This window comes from Sinohyriopsis cumingii, chromosome 15 (assembly GCF_028554795.1).
Source record: "Sinohyriopsis cumingii isolate HCF-2022 chromosome 15, ASM2855479v2, whole genome shotgun sequence".
Lineage (NCBI taxonomy): Eukaryota > Metazoa > Mollusca > Bivalvia > Unionida > Unionidae > Sinohyriopsis > Sinohyriopsis cumingii.
Window position 1 is genome coordinate 30,322,292 of NC_142975.1, and position 24,126 is coordinate 30,346,417.

Sequence of the window (24,126 nt, forward strand, 5' to 3'; positions counted from 1 at the left end):
TCTTTGATCTGCCAGCAAAAGGGTTATTCAGACATTAATTGATTAAGTTGGGTTACTAATGAGCTCAATCAGCTTAAAACAATAAATGTTACTTGATTTTAGCCACAAGGTACATTCTGCTTTGGTGCTTAAAGTTGTCAAGCTGGATTAGTCTATACTATGTATGAACAAAAGTAATTTGGACAGGACTGTATCACAATGCCAACACACCAAAATCCAAGCAACCAAAATATAACAGAAATTGATTGATGGATGGAAATATCATTGGTTGCATAGTTCAAAGGGACAAGAATATGCATTCTGCCCTTCCTGATTTTAAAACACAGTGATAAGAATGATATCATGCTCGTACAAGCATATTAACTACAACAACAATTATGCCATCTCTGAAATCCATGTTCGCAGAGTCTTCTTCAGATGTGATTTTATAAGGAGAGAATGAATGGCAGCAAGTTAATGTGAGCAGTGAAAATCCTCTTTCTTTTGAGGTAAAACTCCTCACTACAGTTTAGAAATCTACTGATCTGTTCTGACCTGACCAATCTTTTCTGTCGCTGTATGCTCCATTGTCCTCGACAGGGTCTCCTGGACCAAGTTTTACAGATATCTCTAAATATTTCCTCATGGCTCATTGATTTTGAAAGTCCTTTGTGTTTAGGTCATATTCTCAAGCATTGTTTCCTTTGGAGTCGCATATGTATTTGTTCATGAGAAGAAATATAGCCATTAGTGAAAAGTAAATATCAGACATATCTTTCATTGTTCTGTGATTTATATTAGTATGCATTTAGGTTATTTTCTCAGAAACTGGATGTCATCATGTTAAGTAATACATATTTCAGTAAAAGTTAATTGACTGTTTCCTATATTTCTTGATCCAGTGATTTTTTTTAAACCTTTGCATTTAGCTCAGTTTCTCAGGAACTATTACCTGCACCTGTGGAATCACATACCTTGGTTATTTAATTGTGTCATAGGGACTTCTTCAGCCATCAGTAAAACTAGGTAGGTCACTGTGACTTATATTTATGGTTTATTGATTTATGCTTAGATGTGCATTTAAATCAGGGTTTTTTTCTTTGATTTAGCAGTTAGGTCATTTTCTCAGATCTGTTGCTACCAGTATTTTATACATTGGTAATTAAATGTGTCATTCTATGGCTCAAAGGAACCAAAAAATATCGGAAGATTGGTAACCCATAAAAATAATAGATTGTTGGATTTTAATGACACTTCTTGATTTTGTAATCCATCCATATTGCAATTGGTGATTTTTGTGTTCAACTGCATACTCAAACCTTTTTACTATTCACCAAAAATGAGAAGTTTATTAAAGTGGAGTCATCTTGAAATTATGTGTTGAACATAAAGTAGACAATTCTGCATATCTAAAAATATAGAAATTTCTTTCTAATTTTTAATTTTGTTGCTTTTACATAGATTGTACAAGTTTTGCAACTTGCATAAAGCACTTTAAGAAGCTAAGGTGTTATCCATTTGTAGTCATAATCTTCAATGTTAAATCAGAGAAACAATTAAAACTTGAATACCTCAATTAGATAAGAAAAGTTGCAAAGTTTAACGAAACCATGGTCAAGGTGGACACTTGAGAAACAAATTATTCCATGGCATTAGCAGCAAAATAAAGTTTACACAATGAGATTTACCAACCAGGGTAATCTTAATTTTGATAAAAGACAATTGGCAAATTAGTTTCCTTGGAAATCTACCCCTACCCCATCCACAGCAACACCTAATTCTTATCATGAGCATGAGTGATAACTCTTTAAGTCACCAGTAGCTTAACATGTATGATCTTTTAGTGTCTGTTTAACAGAGTCTTAAGTCAAACCTGTCTTAATCAGTACACAACATAATTTATGCTGTAGAGAAATAACCTCCAATAAGAGACCACCTGTCTTGAGCGATCATGTTATTCTTGGCAGAAGATGTGGTATCTCAAAACAGGTTATACTGTATTATAAATTTGGGTTGGTAAAGGTTTCTCTTTTCTGGTATGGTCATTTTTCTTTGTAGATATGGTCGTCAGTGGACTGCCTATTAAAAATGGAGAGTTGCATGCAGGCGAAATTGCTACCATGTCATTGGATTTGCTTTCATCAATGTATAACTTCAAGATCCGCCACATGCCAGAGGAGATCTTGCAACTTCGTGTTGGAATGCATTCAGGTATAGTCAAACCTGTCCCTATGGTAACTTCATATAGCAATCACCATTTTAATTTCATCTGACAATTTCCTGTATAAATGTCATGTATACAATGGTCTCCTGCTTTCTGCTGTCAACAAAAAGTTTTTTCTGCTTTAAGTTGTCGCTGGAGCATATTAACAGTGACTGTTCTACACTGTGCAAATGAAACATTTGTTTGATGAGGAAGACATTGTTTAGGTAAAGGAATATCATGTGAATTAATGTGTAAACATTTTCTGTCTCAGTGGCATTTACTGTACTCCAGTCACATTGTAAGTCACAAGTGTAATCATGTCAAAGTTGAAAGTGAGAAAATTGTCATGATGAGAGAGACATGATTGAAACAAGTTCATTAGCTGGATGGTGAAAGCAGTGATTTAGTCACAGTAGAAATGAGCTGGTCAGATGTTCAGCAGCACAGTGCCTCGACGACCACACTAGGTCATGAGACTGATGATGATGAGAAATGAGGGTTGCGTTTTGTGACAGTATTATTACATATATTCTTTGAAATCTTATTTTTTAATATCCAGTGAAAAAAGTAAATCTCTCATCAGAAATATGAATTCTTCCCATTTAGTTAGGGTCAGGGGTCATTCAGTATTTATATAACTTGTCTTTAAAGGCTGGTGAAGTTTTGGTTCATGTGCTAGCAACAATAGCCAAGTTAAGATTTTGATTCCTTATTTTCATCACAGGCCTCTCAAATAAGCCAACCTTTTTAATCTTGGCATGCTAATCAGCAAATTAAACTAGATATTGTTTTCAAGTGTGAACACTTGTTCTGAAGTCTGAAGTATACTGATTAAAATTTGTAATTTTTTTTCTTCTTTTTTTTTCTCTCATATGTTTGGCCTTTATTAGGATCTCATTCTTATACAGTGGCTTGGGGATTTTCATATAGATGTTCATCCATTTGTCAGCTTGACTAACTTTGAGATTAATGATGCCCAGTAAACTTGCAATGTAGGCTCCAGTTGAAGTGGCATGGTGGGAAATAATGCATTTGGACCAGGAGCTTGAAATTGGAACTTCTCCAGCACTAGTCACCTGGTCTGATATCTGTGTTACCCAATGTTGCACCCTGGCTGATTCTTCTGACATTTCTGCTACTTATTCCTTTACGTTTCAAAGACAGTAACTGTTCTCAGTGCCCCCTAGAAAGCCTCTCTCTTTAGTGTCTGTGTGTTGAAGAAAAATGTTGCTGCACCAAATGTCACAAGGGAAAAATATGCTTGGCCTGATTAGAGGTTCAAACCCAGGATTAAACCTAATATTGTGTGCTGTAGCTACCATTGCCATCATAAATTATAATCCATTTAGCTCCAGAAACACAATTTTAGCTCTCCTGGTTTTGGACCAAATGAGCTTATGGGACGACCAGTTGTGCATTGTACATCAATCTGTAAGTAAGCACAGGTTTGTTGTTGCTAGTCTTCTAAGTACTTCGAAGATTCCCTTGAAACTTGAAATACACATTCATCCCAAGGTCCAGTTGGTCCTAAAAGAAATGGTGCATCTATTATGTCTTGAAAAACTTTTTATAGCTACTCCTCCTGAATGGATGGTTACATCAACATAGGGTTGTCACTAAAAACAAATTTTATGTCCTGTTTGTCCTAAAGGATAGCTATGGTGCCCATCTAGAAAGTTTGATTACCACTATTCCTCCTGAATAGAAAGTTATATTGACATGGTTTTTTTACAGGAAGATGTTTTATTATGTCTGTCTTGGACTTGTTGGTCCTAAAGAAAAATGATGCTGTGTGGACATCCAATATAGTCACCACAGTAGCCATCTTGAAAATCTTGCTATCTTATTTACCGTATATACTGGGACACAATAAAATATTTTTTTTTGTCCCAGCACTTACAGTGAAAGTTTTTTCATCGAGGTCTTATGTCCCAAAGCTTAAGAAACGAAATAAATTTGTGTTGAATTTGCTATTTAAAAAAAACCCACCTGCATGTTTGGTTATTCTCAAAGGTTTGAATATGTTATCCAACCGTCTGATTAAAATCAGATCTCTGCTGTTCTACGTGTCAATCTGATGACAACCGCTTAAGGGTCATGTTCTGTTGACCTTTGAATTAACCAATGAAAATGCAGATTTAAAAAATATGAAAGTGAATCAAATCATTCGGTACACATTCATGCTCTTCATCCACGGTACTCTGTCTCCAAATGCAGTGCTATTAGATTTCATCTGATTGGTTGATAAAATTAGCAATTATGGTAATAACATAGGTGGGGGCCCCGAGTGGTCTAAAGCGCTCTCCGTTATGAATCACTGCCATCTTACCTCTGTCTGCGTGGGTTCAAGTCTCAAATTCGGCCAAAGTGGGTATGTGAGAAAGCTTGCCAGTAGCTTCTCGTGGGTCGGTGGTTCTTTCTGGGGTTTTCTTGGGTTCTTCCTCCACCATTAATACTGGCCGTCATGTATAGCCTATTGTGTGCTGAAAAATGGCATTAAACCCAACAACAAAAACAACAATAACATAGGGCACCAGAATATGACCCCTAAGTGGTCACTGTCAGATCTTCATGTATAACAGCGGTGATCTGATTTTAATCAGATTGTTATCCAATCAAAAACTGGATCCAACAAAATTGCAGATGAGAGGGAAAAAAACAATTGATTGCTTGAAGACAATTCACATTCATGCATGACTCAGTATTAGGTGCAAAATAACCAAGATTGAATTACATCCAGGACAACTATGTGACAGTATCTTGCAAATAAAAATCATTATTTGAAAACACATTCTCATGAGTGCAAATGACAATCTTTTCACTAGCATGGGTTACAAAAAGTGTTACTACAGCAAGTTATTGCTGTGTATAATATTTACCCGCAGACATCAATGCCTGTTTGTATTAATTATAACTATAGATGCCAAGCAAATTGAAAACCTGGTGGTGAATAAACACAGCTGGCAGCGAGCAGTAAACTTATTGGACATCAAAGACACGGGTTGTTTTTATTACAAAGCAAGCCGACCTTGGAAGCTGACTTTGAATACTTTGAAGCTGATTTTAATTAAAGAGGTTATCAATACAACGGTTATTTTATTACAAAGCAAGCCAACCTCAAATGCCAACTTTGGATTCTTTTAAATGTGCTGTTTCTTGGGGGTCTTTTGGGGGGTGGGTGGTAATATATACTAAGTCTGCCAAGGTATGGAAGCTAACTTTTGTTCCTTTTCAACAGTATTCATTGGAGTTTCAAAAATAAATTGAAACAACGGATCAATTTTAAAAGTGTCACACTATAGTGCTTCATGCATGGACATCGATGACACCAGCATTGCCCAGAAGATTTGGAATAAATAAAATCTTCTGATGAATTTGTGAAGGCCAGAAGAGAAGATGATTTCACAGACATTATGATCATTAACATGGATGAAATCCAGGTGTAGTTTGATCTCAGTCCTGGATGGACTGACAAATAAGATTGGGTTAAAGTGTGAGAATTAGCACAACTGGTGCAGATTTGATAAAATATTACTTTAGTTATTGCAGTTTTCGCTTTAGGAAATATGTTGCCTCTAACAATAATTTCTCAAGGCAAGAAAAAGCTAGGAGAAAAATACTCATGCATCAAAAGAATGAATTGTATGTGTGCAATAGAAGGGTTGTGTTTTATCTCAAGTACACAGTTTTGAATTTTTTAAAATAAAACTTCAGTTCGAGTGTATTTTCCGATATGTAATTTTCGAATGATCTAAAAGGTGTCCCATAACTTATGACTAGATAAACAATGCGTTTCAGAACATACAGTGCACAAAAATATTACCTTCAAAATTAATTGATGGTGTCCCAACAAATAGTGTCACAACCTGTATGGTAAATATGTTGTCATTTCTCCACCTGAATATATGGTCATATGGTGCTTTCACTAAATGATGTCTAGTTGAAAATGGTGCTGATTTGATCTGATATCTAATATTTCCACTCAGTAGCCATATTAAAATTCTTGTTATTGCTACATTTCCTTAGTGGATGTTGTTGTTGCTACTCGTAAGAGGAATATTGCATCAGAGCATGTGGTTTCACCTGAAGACTTCTCATGGTATCTAGTTGATCTTAATTAAAACTTGTGCCAATCTGAAATTCAATATCTCCACAATAGCAGCCATCTTGAAAATCTTATTACTATTCCTCTAAGATGGAAAAGTCCTTGCAAGATTGGGTTTTAGTAGAAGATTTGTAATGGTTTCTGGTTGGTAGTAAATGCCAGTAGTTACAAATCTGACATCTACTATGGTCACCATGGCAGTCATTTTGAAAATCTTGTCATGGATACTTCTTCTTAATGGAAAGTCATATTGACGGAGTTATGACCATTAGAGTTATGTTATCTAGTTGGTCCTCAATGAAAATGGTGCCCCACAGACATCCTTAATGCTGCCATAATGAACATATTGAAACTTTCGTCACACATTCTGTTGAGTGGATGATCATATTGGCATGGGATTTTCAACAAAAGTCTTCTAATGGTGTATTGTTATTGTTTATCCTAAATGAAAATGGAGTAGATCTTACATCCAGTATGGCTGCCACAGTGGGTAATTTGAAATCATATTGCTGACGGATGTCAGAGATGGTTCATAATATATCTCTTACAAAGAGATGCCAACCATTATGGATGTTATAGAATTATTCTGATTTTTGAAATTGAAAATTCAGTATTCCCAATAATATTTATAAAATTCCAGAAATGAAATCAAACTTTTTGGGGACAACAGCTAAAACAGAAGTTTTCTTTATCAAGACTGATAGATAGAATATTATCTTTGGGTAGAATAATGTGAATTAAATAACAAGAAACCCACTGGTTAGACTTTATATAGGCAAAAAATTAAAGCATAGTTGAAGAAGAAAGAAGCATATATCTTTATATTGTTTTGCCAAAAACACACGGGGAATTCATGCTTGTGAAATTGGAGGAATGGATTCAGCATTTATTCTCACTGGACTGTAATTATTACTGACCATATATAGGTACCTAACTGCTCAAGGGATGTATGGATAGCAGTTTCATCAAACTTAAGTGATATTCTACACTTGGACATGATGCATCTCACTGTCAATTCTCCTGTCCAGAGTTCAGAGGCCATATTTCACTGGAGCTAAAATGTTACACAATGATACAAGGTCAAATCATTACTGGTAAAGGTCATTTGAAGTTAAATTATGTTAATTTTATATTTGTAAAATATTCATTTGTTATTGTTATAGTTAGTCAAAGGACTCAGCCATTCTTCTGATGTTTGTTTTTATCTTTTGATGACGTTTTATAGGTCCTTGTGTGGCTGGTGTTGTAGGATTGAAAATGCCAAGATACTGTCTCTTTGGAGATACAGTTAACACAGCATCTCGAATGGAAACTAGTTCAATGGGTAAGATGAAAGTAATTTATTTGTAATTCTGTCTAAAGTTTCTCATGAATACATGGTCCCCCTCTTACATGGCCACACACACACACTGGCCACCTCTTCTGCATGGCCAGTTTTCTTGGTACTGATGAGTTGGTGTACAGAAGTACTCTTAATTGGTGGTCTTCCCTCTGATGCAGCAAGCAACCACATTTTATCTAATACTCTTCCAAAACCAATATTTTATTCATACATTAGGTACTACTATGATTTTCGTTTTCAGTTTATTTTTCCAGTAGTTCGGTTTATAATATCGAAATAATTGCTGGCTAAAGTGCATTATAATATGTACCACTACTGTGATATCGTTATCTACAAATGCAGATGTTTACAGGAAATTTGCTTGAAATGTTGTGATTGGGTTTTGGGCTTCACACAGTTGATGAGTTTTTCTCTTTGATGATTATGACTGGAGGTAATTGTCAGTGTCATAACTTGGTCAACATAGGCTAAATATAGCTTTGTGGATTCACACATAAAGATATGAACACTGAATAAAACAGGGAACCAGGCAAAGGCTGAGAAATCTTGTGTCACTTCTATGTAAAGAAGGAAATCTGTCTACTTTATAAAAGTTGTGTCTGCATGATTAAATTGTAGTACAATTTGCAACATAAGAATAAGTCATTACAAAAGTTTAATATGTCATCACATGAATGAAAAATTCTTAGTTTAGAAAAGAATGTAAAAGTTTTTTTGACTCAGTGACAGCAGATAGAGTTCAAGAGTTGCCAAAATTGTGATTTTGAAAAGGTTCAATTAAAAAAACAATATTGTAACAGATCAGGAGAATATTGTAGTAGTGAGAAAATGGTGTAAATAGAGAAAGATTCTGAATACCAAGCAGTGTTTGTACTAAGATTTAAAGAACAATGTTTTTGAATGGTCTTGCTGCATGCAGAATGACAAAGACAAATAACAATGTTTTTGACTGGTCTTGCTGCATGCAGGATGACAAAGACAAATAACAATGTTTTTGAATGGTCTTGCTGCATGCAGGATGACAAAGACAAATAACAATGTTTTTGAATGGTCTTGCTGCATGCAGGATGACAAAAACAAGTGATTCACGCTTAAGAATTAAGAACTATTAATGAATGCTCACTTGAAACAAGTCTTTTCATAAGACAAGAAGAACCTTTTGATAATAAATGCTTTTTTTTTGAAGACAATAGTCATTAGTTTCCTTGTGTCAGACATCTACATGAATGCTTCAAAAATCTAAATATGAGGTAGCTTTTTTTCTTCTTCTAATAAACATTAAAGAAAAATTAAATAATTTTTATTAGAACTAAATATAGTCTTTTGAAAGCAATAGCTTCAAATTTACATAATGTCAAATGGACCCATACTGCTTCAGCTAGATATGGTTCTACATGCTGTACATTAATGGAATTAGCAGTCAACACTTATGTGAAGCAAATTTATTAATGGTACCTACTGTTCTGTTTTGATTGTAAAATATGGTCTTAAGTACCTTGATAAGATGCTAATCCCCTTAATTAACTCAACTGTAACACAAGAACCAGTATGCATTTGTTGATGTGTTTCAGTTGGTAAGTGTAAGTAAGATCTGAAGTGTGATCTTGATGAAAACTTTGAACTCAAAGATATTTATGCTCTGAATATGGGAAATTACTAATGAACTGATGTACACGTTAAAAACTTTATATCACACAATTTAATCCACTTGAGAATCGGATTGTCTAAATAAAATTTTCAGGTATATGACAGTGAATAATCACAAGGGCACATACAGAAACATGCAGGGACAAAGTTTTATGGATGTAGGCCAAAACATGTTTAGAGGGTGAAATTGGGATGGGGTGGGTGGGGCAGAATCCCCTGCCTCCCCCCCACCACCACTCGTATGAATAATCATGAGTTGTGAGAAATGTCAGCTGTTTATATTTGGTAGCTATTGACGAAATCTTCACTTGATTTGTGAGAAAAATACATTGACTGGAAAATCAGAGGGATTTGATTAATTACTGTAGTTTTTTTAAATATTTGTTGGCCAGAATATACTAGGTAACTACTGCTACATATTTGATTTGCACAAGGCATCGGTATATAATACAGGGGGATATAGCTGTGGCTTTGTACTTCTATCTGTCTGCCTGCCTGTAAGCATTGCCATTTCCAGAGTACAACTCAGACCATTCAGGGTATTTCAGCCAAACTGGCATGCATGCCATGCAAGTTATGTAGAGATGCTTTTTGATACTTAGGATTTTCTACAGGTTACTAGCATACAAAAGTTATTTAGAGGTTACAAAGTCCCCAATGGTTCCCTGCTTGTTAAAAAAAAACTCCTTCAAAAGTATCTCTATAGTCCAGCTATCAGTTTTGTGTATTACTTGTGCTACAGTTTGTTTTCTTGAAAGTATTAAATGTGGGCCAGGATAAAGGGCCTGCTTCTCAATCAGAAGATTGCCTTCATTCCCAAATAAGGGAATTTGCCATCTCTCGTTCTGCGATATTGAAATTGGAATCAGTGACACATGGAAGGATATTGTCACCTCTCCTGAAGTAGGAATCCTCAGCACTTCTTGGTGGAGTGAAGTTGCCTCAACCAGTAGCAAATCCTGCCTTACAGATCCAAAAGAAACAGTCTTCGTGCTTAAGTAGACCAGTTTTTAAGTCACAGGTATCTCAGTTTTAACTTATCAGAGTCAAGTTCCTGAACAGAAACTCTCAGATAAGGTTTACATCATTTAGTTATATGAATGGTTTCTCATTATCTGTAGTGTTTCAGATAATAACTGTTGCTGAGTGTCTGTTGCCAGTCACCTGGCCATTGGGTATTGTGTCAAGTGACAGTCAAAGAGTGGTAGTAACTGTGTACAAGGCACTAACATTAGCTGCTGATCGCCAGGTATGGCAAGTTGCACCAGTCTTCTATTTTCTTTTGTCAGTGGGCAGTGTTTTTACCACCAGTCTAGGGAAAGTAACAGGCATAGCTGCCAAGTGTCCTGTTTTTCCCGTATTAGTCCAATATTTTGGACATGAATATGGGTGTTTGTTTTCATGTTAAAAATCTGTTTTTGTCAAAAAAGTTAAATTAAAAATTTCCTTCAATTTTCGGTTTATAATGAGCACCCAAATCAATTCTTAGAGAAAATATATTGTATATTTATAAGGATGTAAAGTTCTAAAATATGATTGGTTCATTTGAAATCACGGCTATCATGCCAGTCTTTAAACACCACATTGGCTTGCACAAAGCATGTGCTGCTATCACTGTGTCTCATCTCCATCATGTCAAAATAGAAAGCAGAAGATTCAAAATTTTCTCCAAGAAGGAAAAGAAAACAAAAATGGATGGACAATTATACCATCATATTTAAATTTGTGAGACTATGAGAAACCTTTGCATTTTGTATATTGTGTAATTGTGATTTCACTATATGGGCATAGAGCTAGGTGTCCATTACATAAAACAGCATGAAAAGCTAATAAAGATCAACCTGCTGTTTCATCATCAACAGCACAGCCTGAACTTACAATGTTTTAAGTACCAGAGAAAACCTTGATGTAATTCAATCGGAAGTTCATTTGACTAAATATCTTTAAGAAATGAACCTTCCTCTTTCACTTGTTAGTAATGCTGGCAACTTATATGCTAGAACAAAACAGTAATTTGAGTTATTTTATGTTAGGACCTTTTGTTATAACTACCCTCTAATGCTGATTGTGAGAGGATTTTTATTCAGTAAACAATTGCACAGAATTCAGATTATTAAGGAAAGATGGTGCATTGGAATCAATAATGTTTGAAAAGAAAAGGTGTGGAAAAGGCTGCTATATCTGATAACCTACTTAGAAAGTGCAACACATGCATCTTTGACATTAAATAATTAACCAAGTTTTTGTCTGGCTTTACTGATGGTTGTACATACTGTAAGTACACCACTCCCTTGATAAATCATGCCCTGATAACTCGAGAACACGCTTATAACGCAGGGTCAGGTGTGGATCCTATTTTTTAAACCAGAAAATACCCAAAAAATTGATCCCTAGTTGTTGAAGTTGAAGAAAATCGCGATCAAAATTGATAACAGAAACTTTGATGTATCGCTCTTTTTGTCGTCCAGAACGGTAGATAGGACCTGGAAATTTTAATCAACACTATGAAGTATCAAATTTAAAATTAAGTCATACAGTTTTTACATTTTCTTTCCAAACGATATTCCTAGTACATCACAATTAACGATATGTACGGTATTGAAATTTTGATCAATGATAATGTCACTTACGCCAAGTGGAGACAGTACTTTAATAAAAACAAATTAAATAAATTTGTTATCAATTGAAATTTGTGTTCTAGTTCTATCTTTTAGTTCCTTTTAAGTGTGATCATCATAAATGCCATGTGACTGCTTGAAATTAAACGTAAAATGCGTCAATCTGCCATAACAGCTATGTCCGCGAGCGTTTCTCTGAGAACTTAATTAAGTGCCAACCGTATTTTGGTAACTGACTTCCGGAAGTATTTGTTGTATTGTTGCACTGAATTAAAAGCTGGCCTCCCTTGTATTATCACATTAGTTATGTCTTTTGAATCAGATAAAGGAGGTGGAATAAAAGAAAAGTTAAAAGGAACGAAAATCCAACAAACTTAAAATCTAGCAGTCCTGGTCGTATGTTGGGTGAACTCACTTCATTTGATCAATCGAACACTTATAAATGTTATTGTGCATGTTACATGAACTTCCTTAAATTAATTGACTCTTTCATAACTGTGATCAAAGATAACAAGGCAACCAAACGAAATGAATACTTCATAAAATAAAGACTTTGATTTCACAGATACGGACCATTGTGGGCAAGTGAGTTTCAGAGAATTCTTGAACTGGCACTTAAAGATATCCTCGAGGATGATAACAAGTTTCTTTATTACTTCCAAATGAAATTGAAAAATCAATATTGTTCTAACTGAACAATACAAAAATTGAGTTTTGACTCAGACGATTGTCACATGAAATAAATGTCGCGTGTTTTTGAAAAAAGGAAACTTGTTTAGCGGTGTATCAACAGTTATTCTCGTTCCCTACTCTGGGGACTCCGATTTGGCAAGCTAACATTAAACGCCGCTGCGGGAACCAGACTCGTCAAGAAAATAAAAAGCAGTGATGTAATACACAGATTTTTTCGTGTACACATGATGGTTGTTAAAACCAGTTGGAACGATCTTTCAGATGTTGGACATTTTGAAAATAAATGTTATTTAAATTAAAAATTATCAATGTGATTGTAAATTCAATCAATTAACAGCCTAGTTCCATAATGCCGCTTCCATCCCCCCATGGTTTTCTCAATGTCAAAGTGATTTTTCCCAATATTTTTAGGTCCCTCAGTAACTCGTGCCTCACTTTATAGTGCGGTTATGTTTGTGGACCCCGGTTTGCATGAGTTATTGAGGGAGAGGTGTAGTAGCATGTGCAGTAAAATTTTAAAAATCAGTATTTCTTCATGAAAATCAGTATTATTTTCATAAGCATTCAGTATTTTCGTACTCTAGGGTCTGCAGCTATGGATCCACACCTACCCCACCTGCTTTGTCTGTTTCCATTCAATCTTTCTGCAGAACAAGGTTCAAATTTTGATATCCTACTTAAGGGACAGGTTCAGATTGATACATGTTCCTTCTGCCTGGTGGGGAGTTGGCCTTGTCACTACTTCCAACCATGACACCATGGATGACTTTGCTGTGGCTCCATGGATTATTGAGGGAAAGAGGGGGGACCTGCAGTTGCCTCTTCATGCATTATGAGGAAATGATCAGCCCGTTTCTCCGGGAAGAGATTAACGGTGTTTGAGTTGCATGTCTCCAAGGAAGGAGATAACTGGAAAAGACCTGTCTCACCTGAAGAGAAAAGGCAGGATGATGAAGTATCTACTTTGATTGATACAGATGAGTTATAGAACAACCAGTTACATCAGACCCTTTTCCTCTTTTGGGGTCTTTTTCTGTCCCCTTCTTCAGGTCAGGTGACAGAAAGAGGTAGGTGTGGTTTTTGACAAGGCAGTAAATGAGGTTCAAATGACATTCAAACCCCATGAAATCATAACATGCTATGGTCCTCTCCAGTTTGGAGAGTCTCAACTGGAGAACAGTCTAAATGAGACCTTTTTAATCCCTCATTCAGTGAAGTAGCTAACTCAGAAGTTGTCTAAAGGCCCAGAGGCAGCCACACAGCTGAAATGTTGGTCTGTTCACACTTCAATGATTTGGTCCTTGGTTTGAAATCCAATTAAAGTGTCCATTCATTCACTTGAGCCCTTAAGTCCTACACCAGGGACTTGGGTATTTACTAGATGAGGATTTGGCCAGTGACCTCACCTATCTCCCAATTAAGTCTCTTTAGACATTGGAACTAAAGGCATGTACACTTATTACTATTGCTAATACCTTTTTTGATGGAATCATTGTCTCAGTCTGCTTTGCAGAGGTTGTTGGAAGGGGTTCCCAAGACATTGAAATTGTTCTTCCAATGCCAATGGTACTCTCTGCTAAGATTTTTCACATCCATAGAAATGCTGCCTCGGGAAAGCCAAGGTTTTGCTGAAGCACAGCAACAGTCTTGTGAGAGTCAAGCGGCTTGGTGCAGACATGTTATTGAGGGGGCTGATCTATACAGTACTTGACAAATCAGCAACATTGATCATAGCCACAGCAGAGGACCTGGATAGATCGGTGAAGAAATGCCTGTTTCATGGAAGGTCCCTGGCTCCCCCTTCTAAACATTCTAAGAATGGGAAACAGATGAACCATCAAATTAAGATTAATCCTTCTGCCCATCGTTCCCATAAATGAAATTGCCAGAGGGGCCACAGAAGGAAGTCTGCAGACCCCTCGTCCTTCTGTGAGGGAGGCCGTTGTCCCTGTGGAAGATGCTTTCCTTTAAAGTCCCCTCTTCTCAGTTCAGTTAGGTGCCAAACTGAGCCTTGATTTATATACTTGGCTGGATCTCACAGAGATATACATGAGTCCTTTCCACCATAAAGACAGGTTACTGGCTTTCCTTTTATGACCCTCTACCACTTTCAAGGACCCCCATTAGGTTCCACCAGTCCCAACACAGCATACCTGTTTGGACCTATCCAAAGGGTCTATCAGTGGAGACAATGACCAATGTATGGCTTTTCCTCAACCAGAAGTAAAATATGATCCTTCCAAAGAATATAATTTTTTACCCCATCAGGGGACAGTCTAGCTTCTTTTTGAAAGAATCTTACCAATACTTCTCTTATAGCAAGACTGGATGAGAGAATTTCATTGTCTTCTCACCTCTGCCTCTCTCTTCTGGGCACTCAAAACTTAACAATTGACTTAGTTCCTCTATGAATGTTTCATATGCAGCTTCCAGCACACTGGAGACTTCAGAATGACATCTGTCCACTCAGAGCCCTGTAGGATCTAAATTTCATCACCATCTGAGTTGGTGGAAGAATCAGGACCATTTTTTTTTTTAGCAGAGTTCCAATTCATGTGCCAGAACATCACTCCTTCCTTGAAACCAATGTCTCGAATTCAGGCTGTAGTGCTCACCTGTAGTTCAAGGTGATAGTCCTGTGTGAAATATAGTCTTCAGAAGAATCTTCCTTCACATCAACAATCTAGGCTATTTTTTTTTTTCTATTGAAGGGTGCATAAACCACAGAAGACATCATTGCATACCTTGACAGCTTTGGAAGAAATTATTCTCAGCATCTGCCACTTCACAGGCAGGAGAAATATTCTAACATACATCCTGTCCAGACAGAGATAAATAGTCCTCACAGAATCATATCTGAATCCATCAGTAACAGAGACACTTTTTCTGTGTAGTAATCAGTGGTTGACTTGTTTGCGGTGAGGTTAACAAGGGCAAGTTCACCTTGATATCTTATCCTAATCCATCAGCCTCACACTGGGCTGGCAAATTCAGCAGTGCAATAATAGGTAATATATTACTGTATTTAAATGTAGTAGGGTGTAACCTAATTGTAATTATGTAACACTTGCCTTCTATTATTGCCCATCTCCTTTATGTCTCCCATTCTGATGACATGATCCCATCTTAGAAGATCGTAAATTCCTTACCTAGAGTTCACATAATAATGCTGGACCATTTAATGTCATCTTGAGTTGAAGATTATATTTAAACTGGCCACTAGTCCACAGTCAAAGACAGATGAAAATTTTGTTTATTGCATTGCAACTTTATACTTTCAGCCCTTAGAATTCACGTGAGTGAGCAGACTGCAAAGATCCTTTTTAAATTGGGTGGTTACTACCTGGAGTGTAGAGGAGAGAGGCAAGTCAAGGTATTGCATCAAATTCTGTGTTAGTGTAGTAGCTGTTTGTTAAGCTGCACTGGGATATCTTGTGAACAAGATTTTAACACTATACAATAGTATGATAATTTTATTTGTGCATAACTCACTTTTAAGTGATAAGTTACGTCCATGCATACATCCATTTGCCAGGTCTTCGTTTTCTTGTCTTGGAGAAAGCTTATGACACATATAGAAGTATGGCATAATGAATGGTGTATTCAGTCTAGGTCTCTGGAACTGAAGGTCTAACTTCATGTCCAGTTTTAGCTCTACTGGTCATACACCATGATTGAAAATGGTGCATATTTTACTACCAACATTGATGCACTTTATTAAGGTAATTTGGAAATAAGACCTCAGTAAAGGTAAAGCTTTCAAAACTTTAGGAAAAATCAATCCTAATGATCGATTACCCAGGTAACCAAACAAAGGGAAATTATATTAAATGTGAAATGGATCTGCTTTGTTGTAAGCTCATACATGACACCCCACCCACCCCAAGAGGTATAAGCATAATTAGTACTGATATAAGTGGCCAAAAAGTGTAATCTGAACATAAAAAGACTAATCTATATATTACATGCCATAATTACAGAAAACATTATGAAAACCATACATTTATTTTGACTTCGTACCTGGATCTGTAGTTAGTTAAAATCTTAAAATCCATTTGGATTAGAACGAGAATACAAAACAAAAATGATAACTTACACAACATTCACTTTAACTAGTGTACATGTTTATCCTTCGCCGAAAAGTCGTAAAATCAGGTCCACCAATTCTGAATGCTGTATTAACATCACTGACAAATCCCTCTTTCAAAATTTGTGAAGGGCTATTAATTTGTCTTTTTCCTGATGCAACATGTTCTTTAGTTTGACAAATTCCCTCTCCTCTAACATTTTTTCAGTCATATAACATCCATGAGTTGCATCGATAAAACCCATTGCACCTTATATTTGACACCATATTTTTTTTCTTCAATATAGACTGGTCTGCTACTTCAGTGCATATCAAACTATAATGAATTTGAGACGCATGTTTTCAAATTCAAGAAAGCCATCTGTTTTCTTGTAAACATGTCATTTGCAGTTACCATAAATAGAAAATAAGGAAACTGTTTGACATACATAGCCAAATGGTCATCAAAAATATAAGATCAGTAGACTGAGGTCTGTGATGGATAAATACACTGCAGCTAGTAGTCGCACAACACGAGCCTCAATCTGTACTCATTATTCTCTGTCTCACTCGCTCTTGATGTCGCCAGATATAATCTTCAGTCTGAACTTGGAAACGTTTTTTCCTTTTTTTTTTATACATGAATTAAACAGATACCCTATAGCTAATTTTATTACCCATGGTGATTATGAATGGGCAAATACCCGAGTATCCGTTGACAGCATTTAATTATAGGGCCATAAAGAGGATTACTTCTGTACAGCCAATTGCATCACCAACTTTAAATAAAGGCATTATTATTATTATTGTTATTGACCATGGCATCATGTCGACAGTAATTTCTCGTATATTTTAATCACGTGCCATAATGTATTGTGATATCTGTCTGTCTGTTACCAAAGTTTGTTTCTGCACAATAACTAGTTGTCAACCATCTACATTTACCAGACATTGTGGATTGTTTCCACATTAGATAAGAAATAAGCCTATTGATAACTGAGTCCAAAGGTCAAAGAATAATTAAAAAATTGTTTCTACACAATTTCTATCACATAATTAGACCAAACTCTGAGAGTGGCTTACACTTGTTATAAGGAAGAAGCCTGTCCGGTTTTTTATTGTTCTTTCTTAGTGTTTTTGTGAAACATTCCAATTAAAACTTAATAGGATGGGAATGGAGTCATTCCAACATTCTGTCAGATAACAATTTTTAAGTATCAGTTTTATCCATTAGAGAATTTATAGCAGATATATTCCTGTTCAACCATACATTTGACGTTGGGTTTTGTTCTGTGGGCAGAAAGGCCCAAGATATTGCTCTATTGCATCAATCCCAATACATTTATATCTAAAATATCTCTTGAAAAGAAATATTTTTAGTTACAAACAACATCAGAAAGACTCAAATGATGCAATGGTTTTGTTTTCTGCAGGGTAAGGGCACAATGACAACCTACTGGCTGAATGGAAAGAAAGGATTCAACAAGAAGTTCCTTCCAGTAGAAATGGCAGCAACCCTCTCAAAGCATGAATTTAAGTGAAAGTCCATAGTTGTAAATATTTAATGTACAAATGCTCCTTGTATTTATTATTGTTTGCAGAACTGTGCTTTTTGTATGGGTAAATGTGGACAGAAATTTAGCTTGAAAGATTGATTTTAAAATGAGACTTTAATTAGCTCCAGTGGTAAAAGTTGCATGAATGCAATGAGTTGAATTGGCCATTTTATCAGGAATTTTATTGGAGTACATTGTTTATCATTTTCCACTTGACAGCTTAAAAAATCAATATTTTATCATGTATAATGTAATAGTCCTTTCAACATGGGCAAAGGAACTAAATGGCTGTCCTAGCCATTTTTTTGGTTTAAATTTGTTCATGTTATTATTCAGATCATAAATGTATTTATATATTTCACTGTCTAAAAACCATGACAAGACAGAAATTGTAGACCAGGATTTATTATTCTGAGCATATAGCAGTATGTACTATGTATACTGCAATTATATTAGGAACAAAGAATTCACTGTTCAGGGTTAGCAGCCTTGGACATAAATAAATGGGTGAAAAAATATCTTGCTCTGACTCGTAGTGAACAACAATATAATATTCATCGTATTATTTGGGAAAAAATTATTCTCTCAAGATAAATAAAATGTCTCATCTCAAAAGAAAATTAAAACACCCCCTCCCAATTCAGTGGTCAGCACCTCATAGTAGATGAATTTGCTTTGTGTATTTTAATTGTTATTTAAGATGTAATCTAAAAGCTGTAAAGTTGGATGATTAAGATTACACTACAGCTGACACCCTGTGAAAGACATTGTGCTGACATTAGAGATCTTGTTGATAAAAACAGGAAGTGTTGACACTGAAGTCTATAATTCACTAGCTACACTATTGATATAATTGAGTGGGATGCCAACACCCAGACAAAATACCAATCAGATAGTGTTAGTAAACATAAATAATAAAACATACTCAACAAATGAGAACATTATTTTTTGGTAAATGCAACTGTTTGGGGGAAACAAAATAATTATTTTGTTATGATATATGAAAACTTGCTGTTAATATCAATCAGTTCGTAACAAAATTACTCGGGAATTTCATTACGTTCTTTTTTTATGAAAACTACCAAAGTACTGGTACATTGAAAAACACTGTGATATATATATATATATATATATATATATATATATATATATATATATATATATATATATATATATATATATATATATCACTGGAAAAAATACCATGGTATACTGGTAATACCACGCACTTATAAAATATTAATATTCCCATTAGTAACGCTGCAACATTACAGCTCTAGTACCCAGGGGTGTCTCACAGTTTAGCCTCTTATCCAAAAGAGCTTTCCACTTAATTGCTCTTTCAGCCTTGTTTTGATTTAATAGCTGTCCCATTTTAAATGAAAACCTTAAATTTATATCTTGAGGTAAAGGCGTTTGCTGAAGATTTGTTCAAAATACTAATAACTTTTGTCATTTGATAGTTAATGTTTAAAGTTTATGGAAGCAGCTTTAGCAGTATCTATATTTCGCTCATTTGGGAAGGGCTTATGGAATGGTCTGTAGTCATTAGTCTGTCTCTCCTTTAGTAAAATGTTATTATCACTACTTCTCCTGAATTACTTTGAACATTGCCATGAAATTTTACACACATCTTCATCCCATGGTCTTGTTGCTCCTAATTGAAAATGGTACCAATCTGAATTCTAGCATTGCCATGTTATATTGACATTAGGTTTTCACCAGAATATTTCTTATGATGACTAGTTGGTCCTAAATGAAAATAGAGCTGATCTTATATCTAATATGGCTGCCAGAGTAGTCATCTTGTATTGCTACTTTTGAATGGATGATCATATCAGCATTCATTTTTCAATAAAAGACTTGTTATGATGACTAGGTGGACCTAAATGAAAAGTTCTGACCTGATGTTCAATATGGCTGACACATTAATCATCTTGAAAATCTTGTTATCACTACTCTTGAATGGATAATGGATAATTTTATCAAGATTCCATTTTCACTAAAAGACTTATGGTTCTAAATGCAAATGGTGCTGATTTGGTGTCCAATATGGCAACAACAATGGCCATCTTTAATATCTTGTTATTGATAATCTTGAACAGAAAGTAATATTACCTTGGGCTTTCCACAGAATACATCTTATGACATACTTGGTCCTGAATGAAAATGGCGTCTTTTGCAAATCCAGTATGGCCACCAGAGTGGCCTTCTTGAAAATCTTTTTATCTCTACTCCTCCTGAACGGATGTTCATATCAACATGGGGCTTTTATTAAATGACTTCTTTTGATGCCTAGTTGGTCCTAAATAAAACGGGGACTTCTCAGATGACCAATATGCCCACCACAGTAGCTGTCTTGAAAATCTTATCATACAACTGAATCAGTGCATGAGGATTTCACTGAAAGAATCATTATGATGTCTCATTAGTTGTAAATGAAAATGGTGCTGATCTGATAACTAATATAGCAGCATTTCGGCCATCTTGAAAATCTTGTCGCTGATTCTTCTAAATGGCTGCTAAAATTGATATTTTGCTTTCGCTGAAAGGCTTCATATGATGTCTAGTTGGTCCTAAATGGAAATGGTGCCAATCTGATAACCAATATGGCCACCATGACAGCCATCTTGAAAATCTTGTCATCATTACTCCTGCAAAATGGAGTCGTAGATGGGGTTCCACCAGAAGATTTGTTTGTATGATGTTTTGTTGATCCTAAATTAAAATGGTGCCAATATGACATCTTAAAGGTCCACTTAAACAGCTGATTTGAAAATCTTGTTCTTGCTAATGAATATCATTATAAAAGATGGTTTCATTACTCAACTATTAAAAGTAAGAAAGGCTATTGTCTTGAATTAGGATATTCTTTTCAGCCAGTAGAGCTTCAGTTCCTTCAAGGACTATAGTTTAATTGTATAATGTTATATTTGTTTAGAATGCATGTAGTGTATTGTTAATATATGTTCTGTTGTTGTTATCTTTTGACCAGGTTTGGGTAGAGAATGTATACAAAACAAAATTTATCATTCTTTTGTTTACTTGGCCAGGGCAACATGGTTCCTCAATTTCAACTTCTCAGTCATTATTTTTGTAATTATTGTTAATCCCCAGTTTTTATTGGAAAATATTTTTTCTTGAAATTTCTATTATTTTAAGACCAGGTGACCTCGCCATTCAGATATTTTGAAAGTGTGGTGGAGCTATCATCAGGGTAATAAAGCTTCCTTTAATAACAAAATACAAGTTGAGAAATAAGCTTATCACTAAGCATTGGTTTCTCAACAGCATTTCATATTTTATAGACGTCAACAGCATTTCATATTTTATAGACGTCAACAGCATTTCATATTTTATAGACGTCAACATTAGAGTGTTTTAAAAATCTGCCATTTATACTCACTTATAAGTTGACATTTCTTTTATTGAAAATTAGATTCATGCAGAGTGGGCATTGTAATATGAGCAGGAAATGAATTTTTTTTATAAATCTAGGGGTAATGTCAGAAACTCTAGATGTTTGTAGTACATATAAAAACTGTAACAGTTAATTTGGACTTGAATAGTTTGAACATATTACTGGGGAATAAAATATTACCAACTATTATCCACTGAAAAGTGAAGTGTCAGTCAATGTTGTTTTCCATGGGTATTTACAAGTAAGTATATTGCTTTCATTTTCATGTATTCCAAACAGTCTATATTTGTATTATATTTCATGTTTTGCTGCATAAATCTGTATTTGATGCAATAAAAGTTTTGATTTGATTTATATTTTCCTTTTCGATATATCATAAAAATCTCAAATGATATTTCCTGAAGTTATTGGAAAGTGCACATGGACAATAAACCTTTTGCTTAAAGATAGCACCCTCTTTGTTTTACCTCATGACAAACCATTTAATAGAGCCACTGACTTAATTCTTGTTCAGTCCCAAGTAACAGAGGGTTGTTATTTGAACTTTCACACCTGAATACTTGTATCCTTTAATAGGTTTCACAGACTGTATGGTCAAAGTGTCACTTATAAAGCCCAAATGCAGCCACACCTGAATACTTGTATCCTTTAATAGGTTTAACAGACTGTATGGTCAAAGTGTCACTTATAAAGCCCAAATGCAGCCTCTACCTGAGTATCTGCATATGACAGTAAAAAAAATATATAATTGGATTCATACAGTATTTATGAAAAGTAGACAGTGATGGAGGATTTCATTGTTTATTTGTTAGATGTGTGGAATTAACATTATCGGATATTGTGAATTGGATCATTCTGGGCTTATATATTAAAAATAACATGGATTTTAAAGTATTGGTGGTATAAAGCAATTTGATGTACCAGCACTATTAGTATATCAAATTGCAGTCTGCCTATGGGCAAATAATACCCATATATATAAACATTCTTGCAACTGTATGCTGTTGATTTTATAGTGCAATGATAATTTCCCACTGATTAATCATTAGTGACATATGAAAGTAACAATAAAAAATATTAATAATTCCCTTTTTCTAATTGAATTTAAGATTGTACACAATTTCATAACAATCCTTCCTGCTTGCTTCCCTTTTTCTTCCACCCCCAACTCCCATGCATAAGGGACAAAATTTGCAGAAATCTGAAGTGAGAGAGAGAAAAAAAAATTGGGCTTAATGAAAACCTTGAATCTGAACGTAAACCAAGTAACCTACAAGAATATGGTTCATTGTAAAGTTATGTGTACACTTTCCTTGGGATTTATCTACAGTGATCATATAATCAATGAGACAAAGTTGCCATAGCCTGTCAACACTATATCATAAATTTCTTGGTTATGAGGCACACATACTGTAATGTATTTTTAATGCTTCTTAGTAGTTGTTGTTGTTTTGTTTCTTGAACCAATAATAATGTTCTAAAAATTTACTATTATTAATTAAATATGAAAATGTCTCAAGGCTGCCATCCCCAACCCCCCTTCTCTCACTGCAATGCCCTTATAATTCTACCTTAACCTGTAAGCCACAGATTTTTCTCTCACTCTTTCTCTCTCTCTCTCTCTCTCTCTCTCTCTCTCTCAAGACCATCATAGGAAAAATAAGGGTCAAAATCCATTAACAAATTGAGCGTAGAGAGATTTAGGATAAAAACTGTCATGGTCTGTAGTAATATTAATTAAAGCAGAATAATGACTTAGATCAACTGTAAATACATTAAAATATTTTAATCGTTTCCTTTCAATGAAAAATGTATACATCTTTGGGTATATCAATGATACAGTGTACATACTATACATATATTCTATATATGTACCACATACATAAATAATAAGATAGGTTTAAAGTGTTGGTATAAAGCAGTTTGATATATCAATACCATTGGTATATCAAATTGTGATCTGCCCATAGTGCATTAACATGCATATATATATATATATATATATATATATATATATATATATATATATATATATATATATATACACATACATACATACAGTGTGACCACGCTATAACACAGTAGTTGGAAGCCATAGGACTCGACTGCATTTTAGACCGAACCGTGTTATAAGCATCCAGGTCAGTTGGCTGAAGAAAATGTACCCCTAAAAATTATGTGGGGGGTGTGTAGGTAATAAATGCGGGCGGTAAAATACGTGCTTCATCAGCACAGTTACCATCTTAAATTGATGCATATTAAATGAGAAATAGACCTGCAGTGAAAACAGAGAAGACATATATAATAGTTTACTTTATTTAAAGAACCATGAATTGGTACATATACATGAATCCTTTTTATATATAAATGTCTAATGTATAGCATGAATAGAGTATCATTACCATGTACTCACCTGCAAACCTCATCATATACATTGAATCCAGAATACAAGTGATTCCATCGAAAATATGCACACACACAGCTTTAAAATAT

General features: G+C 34.9%; 1 protein-coding gene across 1 annotated transcript in view; it reads left to right on the plus strand.

The window, feature by feature from the left end:
- LOC149781478 (uncharacterized) overlaps positions 1-21,940 on the plus strand; it is a 430,415-nt gene extending 408,475 nt beyond the window's left edge. Inside the window, exons 40-43 of the mRNA XM_089934971.1 lie at positions 2,038-2,190; positions 7,516-7,614; positions 15,872-15,963; positions 18,090-21,940. Coding sequence (XP_089791097.1) covers positions 2,038-2,190; positions 7,516-7,614; positions 15,872-15,963; positions 18,090-18,197 — 452 coding nt within the window. The 3' untranslated portion in view covers positions 18,198-21,940. The remainder of the gene's footprint in view (positions 1-2,037; positions 2,191-7,515; positions 7,615-15,871; positions 15,964-18,089) is intronic.
- Positions 21,941-24,126: the final 2,186 nt, after the last annotated feature.